The 16,508-nt window shown below is 36.2% G+C and overlaps 1 protein-coding gene across 4 annotated transcripts in view; it reads right to left on the bottom strand.

Annotated features, from left to right (window-relative positions):
• Window positions 1-16,508, bottom strand: part of STX18 (syntaxin 18) — an 80,838-nt gene that overhangs the window by 22,527 nt on the left and 41,803 nt on the right. For 3 of the 4 annotated variants that reach the window (XM_021554337.4, XM_021554334.4, XM_085577689.1), the window contains 9 exons: window positions 15,446-15,561; window positions 14,271-14,348; window positions 14,101-14,167; window positions 10,707-10,822; window positions 6,183-6,271; window positions 3,096-3,154; window positions 2,251-2,320; window positions 1,588-1,668; window positions 224-335 (listed from right to left, as the gene is read on the bottom strand). In XM_021554337.4, coding sequence (XP_021410012.1) covers window positions 240-335; window positions 1,588-1,668; window positions 2,251-2,320; window positions 3,096-3,154; window positions 6,183-6,271; window positions 10,707-10,822; window positions 14,101-14,167; window positions 14,271-14,348; window positions 15,446-15,561 — 772 coding nt within the window. In that variant the 3' untranslated portion in view covers window positions 224-239. Of the gene's footprint in view, window positions 1-223; window positions 336-1,587; window positions 1,669-2,250; window positions 2,321-3,095; window positions 3,155-6,182; window positions 6,272-10,706; window positions 10,823-14,100; window positions 14,168-14,270; window positions 14,349-15,445; window positions 15,562-16,508 lie in introns of those variants that run through there. The other variant, XM_085577688.1, reaches the window with a different exon arrangement.

The following is a 16,508-nucleotide window of genomic DNA, read 5'->3' as shown; positions in this document are numbered from 1 at the left end:
CCAGCTTGTAGCTTTCTTCACAGCTCTTTCAATGACTTTTATGTTCTCCAGAGGATAAGGGTGGTTTTATGTTTGATACAGGGATTTAGAATGAATGTACTAATGGATATGTGCACAACTTATTTATTGGAAAATATTTCCATCGTAGAGGTATAAGAAAATGCATAAAATACGTAGGTATGCTGTTATACCCCACTCCTCTAAAAACGAAAAAGTCAGAGCATGGTGCCAATATATGTTTAATTATCATACCAGTCCAGGAAAAGCAAGGAGAATGAACACATCACAAGGAAGAAGAGGATCCAAACTCTAAATCCAGCATTGTTTTTGATGGCCTGTGAGGGAAAGTTTATCCCTATTACCATTACCAGTAAATACAATTTCAACAGTGGCAACTCAGAATGCCTGTTTGTGGCATCACCCTTCTCTCCCACAAGAGAAACAACAGAATTTGATCTTAATCTCAGGTGAATACAAATCAGGTTGGCTGGCACCTCTTTTGCTTTATCACAGTGAAGTCACACTCAAAATTTTAAAATTGCACAAATCAAACACCAGGAGCTATATCACAAAGTACATGCTTCAAAGTTAGTTTTAAGTTTCAAAAGTGAAATTCCTTGATTAAAAGTAATCAGGCCTTCATACAAATGAAAAAAAACCCAACAAAACCAAACAATAAAGAAACAAAAACAAAATCCCTGACACCTCTGGAGATACCTCAGTCACTTATTTCCATCTCATTTTTCTTGGCTACTCCTTTCCAAAACTGAGACCAGCAGGGGACTTGGTTTTTGCTCTCATTTCTTAGATTTACATAAGGAATTTTTTTTATATATGATACAAACACTAGTGTGAGTAAAAAAGTTTTTTATTTTACCACCTTTCACTACTGTTTCTCAGGATGGCTTAGGAAACTTAGTTCTACCTAAAAATGTGAAAAGTGAAGTAAAATATAGCATCAGTTGTTGCCATGTTTGGTGTACTGTTCAGGAGAGCAGAGCAGTAGATAACTCACCCTTGAGATACCTTTTCTGTGTGCTCTCAGGAAGGAGAAAGAAGTGAGCCATTTACACAGTAGCCTAATTTAGGAGCTCCATTTTTACTGAAATCTCAGTTCCCAAAATAAAATATCCTTTCCTGCTACTTAGTAAGAGTGAAAGAGGTTTGTTTAGTAGGAGCATGCAAGAGGTGTTCAGAGTCTCTTCTGCTAACACTCAGCATTCTGTTTCAACCATTTCAGCACTGTCTTATAGTGGTAGTCTGCAATTTCTGCCCCCCTCCCCTTCTTTTTTTTTAAAAAAACTTCACAGGTGCTTAAATGCAAGCCAGGTGACCTTCATGTTTAAAAAAACTGCTGAGGCCAAGTAGATTTCTGCAGTCCTGTGTAGCTATTCAGATCATGCTTAGCAAGTGTGAACTATTGAGAAGCTCAGCTACCTGGAAGAGTTTTCCCAAACCCCTGTCCTGACACCCAGCACACACTGCACCAGACCCATGGGTGAGCTTGCACGTGCTGTTTTAAAACAACACCTGGAAAAACCAGAAAGTTAAGAGAAATGAGTCTAAAACACAGCTTCAAGATATTACCTCTCTTATGTCTTCATTGCCTTCTTTTATATTCTCTGTTGCACCCACAACTAATTGATGGATATTGTCAATATCAGTTTCCTGTTTAAAAAAGAAATAAAATTGAGAAATAGTAATGAATGCTACAAAAAAAAAAATAAAAACCAAGAACATTTCCAAGGACTTGGGGAACAAGCAGAACTCAAAAGTAAAATAAAACATGATATTACTAACATCTTTGTTTCATTGATGCAAAGGCAGAGAGTAATACATTAAAGCTGTAATTTATTTATCAGTGATTTTATGAACCTGAATGGAAGCCACCAAGACCGACAGGAAGTCTCCCATTTGTCTAGTCAAAGGTAATCTGTCTGATTTTTCCCAGCTCTTTTGAAAGAGGTGCCAACATTTCCAAAATGGATGCTCTTACATAACATGTTTAACAGGACACCAGTTCTGAGGCAGAGGAATCTTTCTAACACATACCTCTCATTTTCCTTTCCTGGTCCATACTAGTAAGTAACAACAGTAAATACCTTGATTTTGAAAAACAAAAGTATTTTCCTTCACATTTGTATTGAAGATTTGCTAATTTTTTTGTTCACAAGTTGGCAATCAGGACCAAAATGCCCTCAAGAAAATTTTCAAGTTGTATTTGCTGCTGCAGTATTAAATTATACTAACCTGTTGCAAGACTTTCTCGGTGAATATCTCTTGTAATCTGGAGATTTCCACCACTTTTCCTTCAATTTGTCTTGGCAAAGAACAGAAATACTCCATTAGAAACTAGTTCAAACATGTCTTGCTGCTGCAGATTCAGACTCTCCAGCCCAGTAAGTGGCTGCTCAGGAGGGCACTGTTTGTCAGTTGTCTGTGAGGCAGCAATAGCCTGGGACTAGGGCTTGGACAGTGCCTGGTTGGAAGACAAGCAGTCCACAGTGTAGCCCTAGGAAAGGCACCCCCAGAAATGCTCAGTGAGCAGCTTTCACTGCCAGGGGTTTTCACCTGTCTCCCTTCTTTCATTTCATATAGTAACATCCATGCTGGGCTTTAAGCAGTTGATTTTGACACACCCTTTTAATATGCTACTTCATATGGTATGTGCAGTTCACCTTGCCTAGGACTGCTGCCCAGAAGTCCATTTCTAGCTCTAGTAGCCCTTTGGGTGTTCTGCACAGCTGGGGAGAGTGAATGGCACCAGTGCTGTCTCTGCATGGGGTCAGCAGTGGTACCTCCCCTACTGCCATCTGGATATCCAGCAGACAACAGGACAGAAATGGAAAATCCAGTACTTTAAAATGGGGATAAGGGATAATGTAAGCCTTGCAAATGCAACCAGTGCTACCATTCTTTACACTGTGAGATGGCACACGGTTCCTTTCCTGGGCCCTGGGGATTTGTCCCAGCTCCTCCCACACCACTGCAGCAGGAGCAGGCAGGTGTCCTGCAGCCAATGCCCTGCACTTGGGGGCTGACTGGGGCATGGGACCAGCACAAGCCACTGTCTGTCAAATGACAGAAAACTGTACCTGACTTCATCGAAGAGATTGTTCATTTCACCAACAAGTCTCTGGTTCTCCTGTTCAAACTGGAAAAAGGGCAGAAGGAAATGACACACAAAATTTACAGAAGTAAGTCTGAAATGACAGGTATGTGTTTGAAGAAGGGTAACAGTACATCTCACAGAGAAAGGGTAGTGTTTTGACAATTTCTATCATAAAGAATGAAGAAAAACCTTTTCTTTCTTTTTGCATTAAGAGGCTCACTGCCTACCTCATTGGTAAGAACAGCCTTCTCTCCTGGGTTAAAGGATTCCACAGTCTAAGAGGAAAGTTACTGGGCACTGCTGCCTTCACTGTGGGGTAGAGGTCTCAGGGAAGGTGCACAGCTCCATGAATTGAAAGGGAACGGAGAGCAACATACTGCACAGTTCCATTGATTTCCACTCTAAAGATCCAATGGTTTTGTCAAATAAATACCAGTGTTGCAATACATTCAAGTGTCACTGTATGTAGTGACACCACCTACAGAGCAGAGCATTTTTTAAAATATAATTGCCTAAAATATATTTATTTTCTAGTACTTCACAGCAGCAGATGACTAAAGGTGCTTCATCACTGCACTGCTTTACATTCATGACCGTTGCATGTCTGGTTCTGGTGGAGTCACCTCACAACAAAGCCAAGGCACAGAGCAATGCAATAGAGCCACAAGATTTAGTGCTGTGATTGCCAGTTGGCCCTTGTGTGAATAAGTGGGGCCACCATGCTGCAATTTTTTTTCTGACTTCTGTAAATGTGTCTGTACAAATATTCAACATTAGAAATCCCCTATTTTACTGCCTTAAAAAAACAGATGATAACTAATTGAGAAGACAAATTTTCAGTAAAGAAACAGTGAATGACTTTAATCCTTTACAAATAGCACAAATCCACTTGAGAAAGCAGTCTTTAAAAACTCCCTTCGATATTTAAAACCTTCCACTGGCACAGATTGCCTTTTAAACTGCTAAATGATCTTTGCAACTTGAAATCATGGCTGATGGAGTGCCTGCACAGACAGCAGTTAAGATATGCTAAAACAGGCAATTGAACAAAGGGTTTGAGCACTGAACACATCCTACACCACTGTGTCACAAAGGGATTTACATGATGAGAACATAAACCAAGCTCCAACAATCAGTATAGCTCAGTGATTTATGGCTTATTGAAGTAGCCTCTTTTATGACAGTGAAATATTCTGTTACCAAAGGGACAAACTGCTTAATAATGACTAAAAATCCAAGGCATGAAAGAAATAATCACCACTCCTTTTAGTTATTCCATGAGAGAAGTCATTAGATGTGCTGTCCCTGAATTTAAGACAAAACCAACCGACCAAAAAAAAGCTGAAGTCATAGAAAAGTAGATATTTGCACGACTCCAAACAGGAGAGAGATTTTTCCCACTCAATGCAATCACAAGACATTTGCTCACAATAACTGTAAAAAACATTAATATACCTGTATTCAGAGTTATAAAGTAAAATCTGTTGTGTAAATCATGCAGTAGGCCTACAAACATTTTGAATAATGTCCATCTCTTCCCTGAGGGTAAAATTCTGATAGGAATTGGTGTTTTAGCAATGACAGAGCTTTAATTCATTATTTTATCTACATGAAGGCTCATGGAACCATGACTGGGGATTTGCTAAGTATGATATAACACAAACCATCCCAGTTTAAAGCAAACACAGCAGTTTATAGATCTATCCTCTTCATAAAATTGTTTAGGATATAAAAGATCTTACAAATCAAGATAACAACCCAAGGCCACCATTAAACCATGTCCCTAAGTGCCACATCTACATGTCTTTTAAACACTACCAGGGATGGTGACTCCACCACTTCCCTGGGCAGTCTGGTCCAAAGCTGGAAAACCCTGTCAGAGAGGAGACTTCTTTTCCAATGATCCCAAGCCTACAAAACACAACCTGCATTTAGTTTTCAGTCAGAAGGTCCTGTCAGAGCCATCATCCCCAACTCTTATTTCCCTTGTTTCACTGGAAGCTGGCAGCAAGGGGCCTAACAGTATTAAGTCTAAAGAAAAGGGAATCAAAATATATAAAGAATTATCTTTTAAAAGAAAACAGAAAGCAGGAGTAAGCCTCTAGATTTTAGACTGGCACTCAAGAACAATATGAGAGCACACAGGGCAGCCTCTAAAGAACATTTTCTCTCTAACAAGCCATACCATAATTACGTGCAACTTACTCATCTCTGACTGGAAGAATGATGTGTGCTATGTCTGGGAACACCTCGAATCACTGCCAAGGAAGCTTCACAAAGTCATACTGCTGCAGCCCTCTGCCCTATAAAGCTCACTGTTCTGATACCTGCACAGATACTGACTGAAAGCAGTTTTTCTTTCTTTAGATAAACCCAAGGAGGTGTGTGCTAATGTAGAGAGGTTTTCTATGAATTTTGAGCAATGTACAAAATGATTAATTTTAGGAATATCAAAAAATCTGACAGACTGTCAGCAATCATGCCTATGTCAGAAATTTCCTATTCTAATGTAAGCTGAATTGGATCCATCTATAAACATGCTGATAGCAGAGAAATGCAAAAATGTTAAAATTAATGAAATTCTTTGGTGGCAGACATCTTGTAGCTATTCCTTCTAGAAAACAAATCTGATTTTGATAACAAAACCATAAAAAGAAATAAAATGAAATATACCTTCACAATAATAGTTAAGCAGTACAACTATTTGTATTCTAGAAACTATCAAAGAATAAAGGGCAAACAATTTATTCTTTCAGAAGTTTCATAATGATTCTTCTGATATTGCCTTGACTTCTACTGTTTACTGACTAAACAAAGCAGTTGGTAATTGTAATGGTAGAAAACAATTTTAATTTCAATTGTTGAAAGATGTTTTTTATTAATTTCATGTCTCCATGTAAATATTTTGTAGCATTTTAAAATTTTAGCTGCTACCAGAAGAACCAGGAAGTCACAAGCAAGCATAAAGTATTAAAAGTTAATTTAGGTGAATCTGTACTTCTTTTTTTATCACATGTGAATACAACAGAAAATACAATTAAATGGACAATTAGACACAGGATAAACATACCATTTGTATTTCTTCAGGTGACAGCTCATCTTCACCTCTGCTGTCCCCCCATAATCCAAGGTTACTTTGGGCATCGGGCAAATTCCTGTCTGTAAAAGAACCACCAAACACTTGAGACACTGAATAATACAAGGCACTGAATAAAAAGTCAAAATCATTTTTCATCCATGTTAGACTGGTCATGAAATTGCTGTATCTCCATTGTCAGTTACTGAGATTCAGCCTGTGTCTACAGCACAAAATTGCATCAATAACCTTTGATTTCTGAACAGGGCCAAAAGTCTTCATGTAGGTTTCATTTTGTGAACTAAAGGGATTTGCATTAACACACTGAGAAGGATGTACAACAACTCATAATGCACTAAGAACTTTTAGGGCACAAAATACTGTAGCAGTTGTCTTTTAACAGATAAAACCACACAATATTCAAATTGAAAGCCTATATGCAAAGTATTATCTTCCAGTAAGACGTGACAGAACCACCAGCTCCTCTTTCAGGAACCAAAGACAGAATCTCAAGGATGTTTTGAGCAAAACTCACAGATGAACTCGATTTTTGTCATGCTGATTAAACCTCCTATTACAGTGCAAATCCCACACCACACTGTGGAAGGGGTCTTCCAGCATATAACAGGAATCAGCTCCAACCCCACAAATTAACCATAGCACATCAAAGCTGCTTCATTCATTTCAGTAGTATTTTCCCTTTGATTAAAGCTATTAATCTGCATAAATCTTTGTATGAGTTGGGCATAAAAGATCTTGAAGGGCTATTTCTGGAATGTTCCCTTCTGGAAGATTTAATTTTAGGTTTAATTATATACTTCTGGTTATAAAGGAAGAAGTTAGAAGAGAGAAAAGAAACTGTACTGCAGGAATCTACTGTTTCTGAAGCTGTTCTAGCAAAACTTGGTAAGACTGCAGCCTTGAGAGGGCCTCTCTTCTCCCACTGGCTGTAACAATCTTAAAAAACCCAAGAGAGATCTGTACCACCCCACAATGGATCAACCCTCAACCTGCTTTGAGGCATCAGATGCAGGCTGCAAATTAAAACACAGAAATATTTAGTTTCTTGGTTTTCATACATTTTAGACTTCCTATTTATTCCAGTCAATCTTTTAAGCATATATGTATATTCTAATTTGTTTTGCTATAACTTCCTAGACATAATTTTTTTCAATTTTTTAAGCAGCACTAATGCATCATCTTTCAGGGACTAACTTGTCTTGGGAAGCCTCTGAAAGGAGCAGTCTTATTTATAAACACATATATGAAAAGAGATACAAGGAGAAAATTTCCCTTTTTATTCTCCATGATAGTATTTGTACAAACTCTTGAAAACATCAATATTGTAAAAGAGTATTGTGTATGTCTCCTTTATAAACTTTTTTTTTTTGGCCTCCCAGCAACCTAACCAGGATACATAAACAATGACATTGCTACAAATGGGGGATACAGATAAGGAATATAATAAATTTATTAAAAAAACAACACCAAGCCAAAAAATACATCAGTTCCTTCTTATCGTAGTATAATATAAACCCAAAAATCTCTTTAAAGATTGTTTAGAAAGCATCCAACTATTTTTATCCATGGGGTATTATCAGTATTTCAAATCTGTTTCACAGAATCACAAAACTTACTTGTTTAGGTAATCAATGTATTTACATTATATCAAAATTACAATAAATTGTTTACTGTATTCAAACAAAAGAGGATAATTAGTTTCTGAAGAAAAAAAAAAATATAAAACCCAGAGGAACCAATTAGTTTCAGGCCCTGCCAGCATTGTTAAAAAACAGCACCTGTATCCAATGTGATGGCTAATAAGCAAATATATTTATGGTAAGAGGTAAGCAAGAAACATGTATCTCCCCAGGGTTCGTCCTGTCACTGTGGTATGTTTTGGGCTTTCTGCAGCTTTCATGGAGCTGACATTAATGCTTTCCTGCAATTCAGCCAGCAAAAACCAAACTACATTTTTACTTCAGAAAGAGAAGTAGTTAACTCGTGACAGAGATATAAAATAATGATCAAATCCTCTGAACCTTTTTCCATGCTGAAAGGAGACAGCTGCTAAGCTTGTGGACCAGTTCAAAAGCTACTCATTATTTACATTTATTTCCATGAACTAAATGTCAAATTTGTAATATGCAAATAAATACTGCCAGTATATAAAAGCATTCTCCAGAGAGACTGTTTTCCTACCAAGAGGCATGTCTACTATAATTCTAATGTAAACAGGTGCTTTGCCTCAAAACAAAGGTAATCACATTTTGCTTTGGTTTCTGCCAAAAAAACAGACAAAACCCAAGCTGTGCTTCAGCACATTAAGTAGCACATTCAGCTGTCCATCATAGTGTTCAAATTAAGGACAGAACCACAAGCTGCTCTCAAAAGTATCTCTACAGATGAGATTTAACACAAGAGACCCAGGCATGCTGCTGATGGGTAATTCATGAAAACAAATTATCACCATTCTCTAAACCACCAACATCCTGAAGATGAAAGAGCTGATTTGAAAATGCAAGCATTTCTCTGACTTCCTAAAAATTTGAAAAGTTACTTGAAAAAAAAAGTATAAATCAAAAGCTGTAAGATTGAAACTGAGCTTCTTGTTTCCCAGTCATCTTGTTCATGTTATTTTCACAATTATACTACCACCTACCAGCAAAGTCACAAGGCTGATTCCTATAAGCAGCAGCAACCAGCACTTACCCTTATGTGAGAATCACAGGCTGTGTACATTTGCATACTGTTCCAGACAGATTTATTTTGATATACAAGTTCCATAGTTTTCTCAAAGTCTGGTCAGCAACCCCTTGTAACTACTGCAGCAGCACCACTTGTGTGGCAGGACCCCTACTTTCTCATAAAGATTAAAGCAAAAACTAATGAAAGGGAGAACTGGAGTAATCAAAATTACTGCATAATAAAATAGCTGCATTTCTATTTACTGCACTGGTTTGCTGTGTCCAAGGCAACCAAGGAACAGTATTTTCCATGGTATGGCACAGATTTTTGGAGCTAAAAATTTTAATAACATGATGTAGTGGGAGTGCACACTTCCAGAAATTGCAGGGGCATTCGGTAACAAGGAAAGAGCACAAGGCAATGAGGATGCTACTATGCTGCTGCTTCTCCAGTGCCACAGCTCACAGCTGCAAAACACTGATAACAGGTTAAGGTGAAACTCATCTGTGTGCCTGTGTGCTGCATCACTTATGACACACTATAAAAAGGTAAGCACTGCACATAATCAAAACCTGTGCTTCTTATGATAAATTCAGTGTGGGGGGAGGAAAAAGGCACACTGATAGGGCTGCAGAAGTACAAACTGGTTAGGAAGATAAGCAAAGCCATTATCAGAAAATGAAGTTGTTCACACATTGTGAGCTAATTCAGTGTTAGATACTTCATCCAGAAGTGGAGCACCCACTTCACATGAATCCACCCTCTGTATGGCCCTGGAATCAACTAACAGAGGAACTTAACTCTTAATAAAAATCACTAAAGAAACAACAACTGCTTATCAGAATAATATGGCCAACAATTGCATTTGCTCTATCCTGACCAAGTACTATCACAATGTAATGTAATTAGAAGGAAAAAAATTCCTGATAAAAATCACAGGGTACCTTGGTCTTCTTTAGATAACACAAGTGGGAGACCTCAAGCCAGGGAAAGCAATTTCAGAATCACAGAAACAGTATTTCTCTTTAGGTATGAAACCTGAAATCACCTGCATAGTGGTAGTACTCCAAAAGGCACTTAGCTCCAAAGCTCTGCCAGCATCCACATCCCAGGACAGGCAGAAATGGCTAGAGAATTGAAATGGCTTCTACCCCTCAGCCTAAGAAGCAGCAACCAGGAATGAAAACCAATGCTCACAAACCCCATCAAGATCTGCACCATTTGAAATGACCCCAGGGTCAGAGACACTGCTTTGGACTTCTGGGTATGTCCTGCCCCCTGAAAGACGAGATGAAATTCTCCCAGCAGGGTAACTCAATGCTGTCAAGAAGAAAGCTCCAAAACTACTAGATCTGACCAGCCAATAACCTCCTCTGTGTGAGCATTTTCCACCTTTGAATTCCTACTGTAGGAGTGTCCAACTCAAGGTCTCTGTGCTTAAAAACTACAGAATGTTCCAAGAAAGTCGTTGACCTACTTTCTAATTCCTTGCATTCAATGAAAGGAATATGGAAAAATCAGACAAATTTCAGAAGATACGATATTGATAAAAATAAATTAAGAAAAAAGAGTTCACAAAGAGGTTATTAAGTGGATGAAGAATTCAGCAAAGCGTATGACTTCTTTAGCTGGCAAGTCAGAAAGTTTAAGATTTTCTTTCTCAGTCTCACAGTATGCTTCACAGAAGCCCGATCAGCTCAAGCAAGATGAAAATGGAAAACATGCCAGTCACAGCAATTGGCCCTTCTAAAGTGAAGGATATACTACCAACCAGAGAACCACTTAGGTACTTGCTACAAAAAGTAAAATGTAACTACATTTTATTCCTACCTTTGCTTTCCTCAGCAGAAAGTTTTTCTTCGGAATCCTCTAAAGGACTCTGTGAAGATTTTTCAGCGGAAAGAGATGATTTGGACACATTGCTCTGCTCAGGTTCAAGTTTGGACCTAGAAGTACAAGAGGCTATGATTTAACTGGTACTACACAGATGTATTTCTCTTAACATGAGAGAAAACACACATTACTAAATTCAATACTTTAACTCTTGTCAACTTCACATTTAAGATTTTCCAATCAAGATACAAAATGTACTTAGCAACTTGTTACTGAAATAGTGCTACAAAGGCAAAGAAAGCATGAATAATATTCCTGAACAAAATGCACCACATGCTCAGAGTTGAGAATATTGAAGGCTACAGCATAAAAATAATGACACTTTATTAAACTGCCTTTCAAAAATACAGTAATTTTTTTTTAAAAGCCAATATTTAGGTCATATGAAAAATTTTTAGTAGCAATAGCCAAGTACTACTTCTTTATTTTTTTCAAATACTAATGATAATTTTACTTTATATTTTCAATTATCATAAAGGCTATACAAAAGAATTAGCTTTCTTATACTACTTCTAAGTCCCTATTAGGTAATTTTAATCTAAAGGCAATGCAAAACAGGAGAAGCTTATTCAGTGATTATATATTAAGTACTTCTCAAGTATGTTGCAGTGCGGCATCAAAAAATGTTGAAAATTAGGGGTAAAGTATTTTTTCCAGTAAATATCCATGGTTTATTGCTATCTACAATTAATTCTGTAACTGCTACATAGCAAGCAGTTAAATGTTTAGTAATGCTGTTGGAGAAGGTAAAGAACCAAAAACCAATGGGTGGAATCACCTGCTGTGCTAGGTGATTCCACCCTACCCTTTATAACTTCCTACCCTCTCAAATATAATCAACAGTTAATCTCATTATGATTTGCAATTCTCCCCTGTGCCTAACAGAAGGTGTTGCTGTTTTGTGTTCCTTCTTTGCATTGTGTCTAAATTCTAACTCATAATTAGAAAATTCTGTGAAAACAAGAATATAATGCAATTGTCATCACTGAACTATTGCTATTTAACAGTAGCAGGGAACCGTTTCTAGTGATAAAACCTCCACAAGTACTGGGCTTTTGGTAATTTTACAGAGAAGAATTCTCTCATCTCCTCCCTCTCAAATCTGTATAATAATAAGAAAAAAAATACTTATCTACATATCTGTGCAGTTCAAGTAATAGTTTTAATATTAATAAAACACCAGTTTCCCAGGTAACAAAAATATAAGCTTGATTTGAATAACTGCATAAATAATTCACCAAATCTTCTAATGGAAAAAGAAGTTTAAAATTGAAATTAAATATAATCTTGAATACCAATAAACATTAAAATTGAAAATCACAACCAAGTACCTTTACGAAAAAAATGCTTGTGTTTCTATTTCTCATATTTTCTTTCTGCAAAACTAGTCCCAACCAGCAGAACTTTTAAATCAAAAAATGTGAGTGAATACATAAAGGCAACCTCTGTAAGAAAATTGTAACATCCACACAATTTGTTGAAGAGCTTAGGATAGTTGTCAATATAGATGGAAACATGATGAAATAAATTTCTATGGCAAACTTTTCAGTATTGTCTGATATGCACATACTTTAATGAATTGACTAAACTGCAGGAAAGAAGAGCTGCACTAGGATAAATATATTTCTAAAGAAACATATTCCTTTATTGTTTGTTGTCCTTATTGTGCACAGTATAGGAATACAGGAAACTTTCAATTTAAAAGGAACAAAGTGTCTGGGATGTACTGTTTAAAGGATACCTCATTCTTTTAAGAGAGGGTACATGTTCTTATCACATAAAGCACCTGCTGAAATCCTCAGGGAAGTTACAAATCAATGACACTATTTTTCTTTAAGTCATAATAAAGATTGGGTTATGCCCTGTGATTTACTTGAATTAAATTTTAATTTAAATGACAATTCAGCCATTACATCACATCTGCAATGCATACAGACTCCACCTGGTCAACATCTGTTTTCTAGTTCTTGCATCCATGAAGAGAGGCATAGAGAAACCCTCCAATAAAAAGTGTGTATCTTTTGGGTTGATTCTTAATGCCTTATTGCTCTTTAGCTAAGTGGCACTCTAACTTTTGAAATAATGCATCAAATTGAGGATTTTTCTCTGTTTATTCATCTGAGAAATCCTGAACCTGGGATTACACATGGAAAGAGTAATGTAAGAGTACTAACCAACATAAGAGTTGGTATTCATGAGCTACTGTTTTGACTGCAGGAACAATGCTCTCTTTCTTTGAAGCTCTTTCCCATGAAGAATACTGATAAGATTCGGTATTTTTACACTTTAAAAATATCACACAGTTTGTTTCTGTATAGTTGGTTTTTTTATCTGAAATGGTGTGGGAGCTACAAAACCAGCAATGCTTTACTTTTCTCTCATTACTTCTTACCAAATTTCAAAAGTGGTTTGGGGTATTTTGTTTTCTTGGTTGTGGTCTGATCCTCTGCATTTACTACCATTTATGTCTCATGAGGATATATTTGAGTGAATCTAATTGTGCTTAATCAGGCTGAATAATTCTGAATAAAATACACTGAGGAACTTTTGAAAACAGCTCTCTGGGTTCACTGTAACTGTAGCTGATCAACCCAAACACCTAACTGATAAACCAGCATCAAGTCTTGGAAAAACGCTCAAGAATTTATTTATTTATGTGCACATTCTAGGTATTAAATAAATTGCAAACCTGCCTCCTTTCCCCAACATTCTCACAACTGGGAATATGCGGAAAAAGAAAGTGAAGAAGTATGGGGTTTGAAAATTGACTGAAAATAAAATTCCACCAGACCAAAAAGGCAGCAAGCAATCACTTTTAATGTCTCCTAGACATTTTCAGTCCTACATTAGCAGCCTTAACAAGTGCCACTATAGAAAGTGGAAGCTCTTGTTTCAGTTCAGAAGTTACATTCTAGCATTTTATTTTCATCATGTTTCTGCTTGCCATGAACATCTGCCATCTCAAGTAGCATTTATTAACAACACAGTCACTTGTTTAGCAGAAAGACAGGACCTTTAAAAAAAGCAAAAAAAAATTGTGAATTTGTAGAAGTAAAATAGGTTTATTAACCCACATTTTACTGATTTGGTGCCTTTATCCTTTACCTAAATGAGACTACAACACTGTAATGGCATTCTGCCACTTTCAGACTTGACTTCACATGCCTGAAGTGTAAAGAACCCTGGAATGCACCTGTTGACTGCAGAAGTTGCTCATCCAACCACAAACTTACATTAAAAAAATCTCCTTAGAATATAAACATGAACAATGGTTTTGTTGAATGTCCTACAAGTGAAAGGCACAGTTAAACTCTTTTTTGACACTACTCACAGTCTCTTCTTATCTATCACTCGCTTAACTCGGATGGCTCTTTGTTCAGAATACAGCTTGCACACTCCTGTTAAAGACAGCAGTAAACAAAATTTCAGGTTAAAAGAGCAAGATTCCTTTCTTGGAAAATGCAATCATCCATTTCTAATTATTCAGTAAATACTAAGTACTTTTTAGGTAATCTTCAATGAAGTCCAAGACAGCTGTTCTGTGCTCCTTCACCTGAGCAGACTGGACACCCTTGTGTGCTGAAATACAAAAGAAAAATATAAACCAATCTTTTAACTTCCTACTGAATTCCACAACAGTTTGCACTTTCAGTTGATATGCAAGTCACATAAAAGCTTAGTCAAATTTTATATATGTTACATATTAGTATTTCTTTTAAACATAGCTATATTTAAATATAGATTCTCTAAAACAGCAAGTCATTACAACAAACCAAAAACTGAAAATAACTAGTCTTATAGTATTTTTATATATGCCACAGGGTTCTAGTATGTCAAATAAACTCTAAACAGGAACAGGCAGCATCTAGCTAAGAACAGAAAAATAGATCTAGAGATTTAACTTGCTTAAATTATTCAACTTGTCCAAATTTTCTGGTGCATAGGCTATGTGGAAATTTTTGGGATTTACTGTGTCAAACATCCTTTTAATTCACATATATAGATACTTTTCATTTTATACTATGCAGTTCCCATGCATGACTGACATTCAGTGATTCTGAATAATGCTACAACTATATTTAGGTGGCATTTTAAAACTGATGAAAATCTTTTGTGTATCAATAAAATACAGAGATGCAGCAAGTCAACTTGAAAATGATAAGACAGAAATTCTCTATGACTTTCATAAGATAGTGTCCTACAGGTATGACCCCATATTCAAGTTGTTAAAAACACTTTTAATCTACCAGGACTCTGTTAAAGTTATTTAATTATCTCTAACTTGGAAGTATTATACATGTAATACCTTACAGGTAGACAAGCTAGTAGAAGACAAACATCAAATCTAGAGAGCTTTGCTTTAGGCCTCTATGCCACAGTGCTGAATTACTACTCAAGCAACAAATATTTAAGACTCTTTTTTACAGTTGTTAACTGGTGTATTTGAACACAAACACAATTCTATGCTGTATCTTCTCTTTCCACTATCATTAAAGAAAATGGAATTACAGTACTAATCAGCCAATGGGATTACACCAATGTAAACAAAAATGCAACAAGACCTCCCCCATCTTTTTCCTAAAGCATTTAAGACTCATGAATATTCACCAACATGCAGCATTACCTTAGCCTTCATCAAGAACTAGAAAAGACATGTAAGAGCTGCTTTAGTTTACCTTCTGTTCTGAGCTGATGAATGGCATCAGCACACGTTCTCATGAACACCTGGGCATCTTGATCTATCTGGTCACGCTCTGTATCCGTCATCCTCACATACTCAGACATGATATGGCTGAGAAAGAAGACAAACTTGTCACTTAAAAAATCCAAAACATAACATCCACAAGCACACACTTTAGACCTTCTTGCAACTCACCACCTGTGTAAGAACTTTTCTGCAACACTGATTTTTTGACAGAAAAAGTAATAAAAAGTACAGTAACTACTACTGATAAAAATGCCACTCCTATAAAGTTGGAAGGCTTTTTTTTAGAACACTTTTACTAGTAAAGTATGTAGAAAAAGCAGTATCTCCTATCATCTTGTACATAACCAAACACAGAGCAGATAAGGAGAAAATACAGCTAGAATACATATCATTGTTCTTGGTACTTATTCCAATAAAGTGTCCTAAAAACACAAAACCAATTAAGATAAAGGAATAGCTCAAATACTGAAAGAAGTACAAAAAAAGGAATTTTCACTACCCTAAATACAATGCTTCCTTTTTAAAGTAGCTGTACTATGAAACTGTAAATTCAAACTACAGGAAGAATACTGGAAAATAATGCACAATTATAATACCAATTTGACTGCAGTATTTATTAAAACCTGTTCCAATTGGTTATTTCAATTTTAGATTATACATTATCCATTTAGTATTTTCTAATGCTACTATTATATCTTTCTAATGCTAAATTAATAAAATTAATAACATTTGCTAAATTAATAAAAATTGAGTACTGTCCTTAAAATATTAATTCACTGTAGGTTACCAGCAGAAAAGCATACTGTATAAAGGTACTTAACAGTGTTTCCACAGCCATAAGTGGCAGGATAAAACTCTGCTACAGCAAAAAAAAATTCATCTTGGGTTTCATGGTGATGTAGTGATCACAGCCTATTATATCTGCTCTTTAAAAAAGGAAAGAAAATCTTAACTCATACCTGCATATGAAATTATTTTTTTTATATGTGAAAATTTCCTCATGTGTAATGCAACTATATTATTGCAGTAAT

Source organism: Lonchura striata, chromosome 4, assembly GCF_050655825.1.
Source record: "Lonchura striata isolate lonStrDom1 chromosome 4, ASM5065582v1, whole genome shotgun sequence".
In the NCBI taxonomy this organism is placed as follows: domain Eukaryota; kingdom Metazoa; phylum Chordata; class Aves; order Passeriformes; family Estrildidae; genus Lonchura; species Lonchura striata.
Note: the sequence above shows the minus strand (reverse complement) of the source record. Positions and strands in the feature narration are given on the sequence as shown.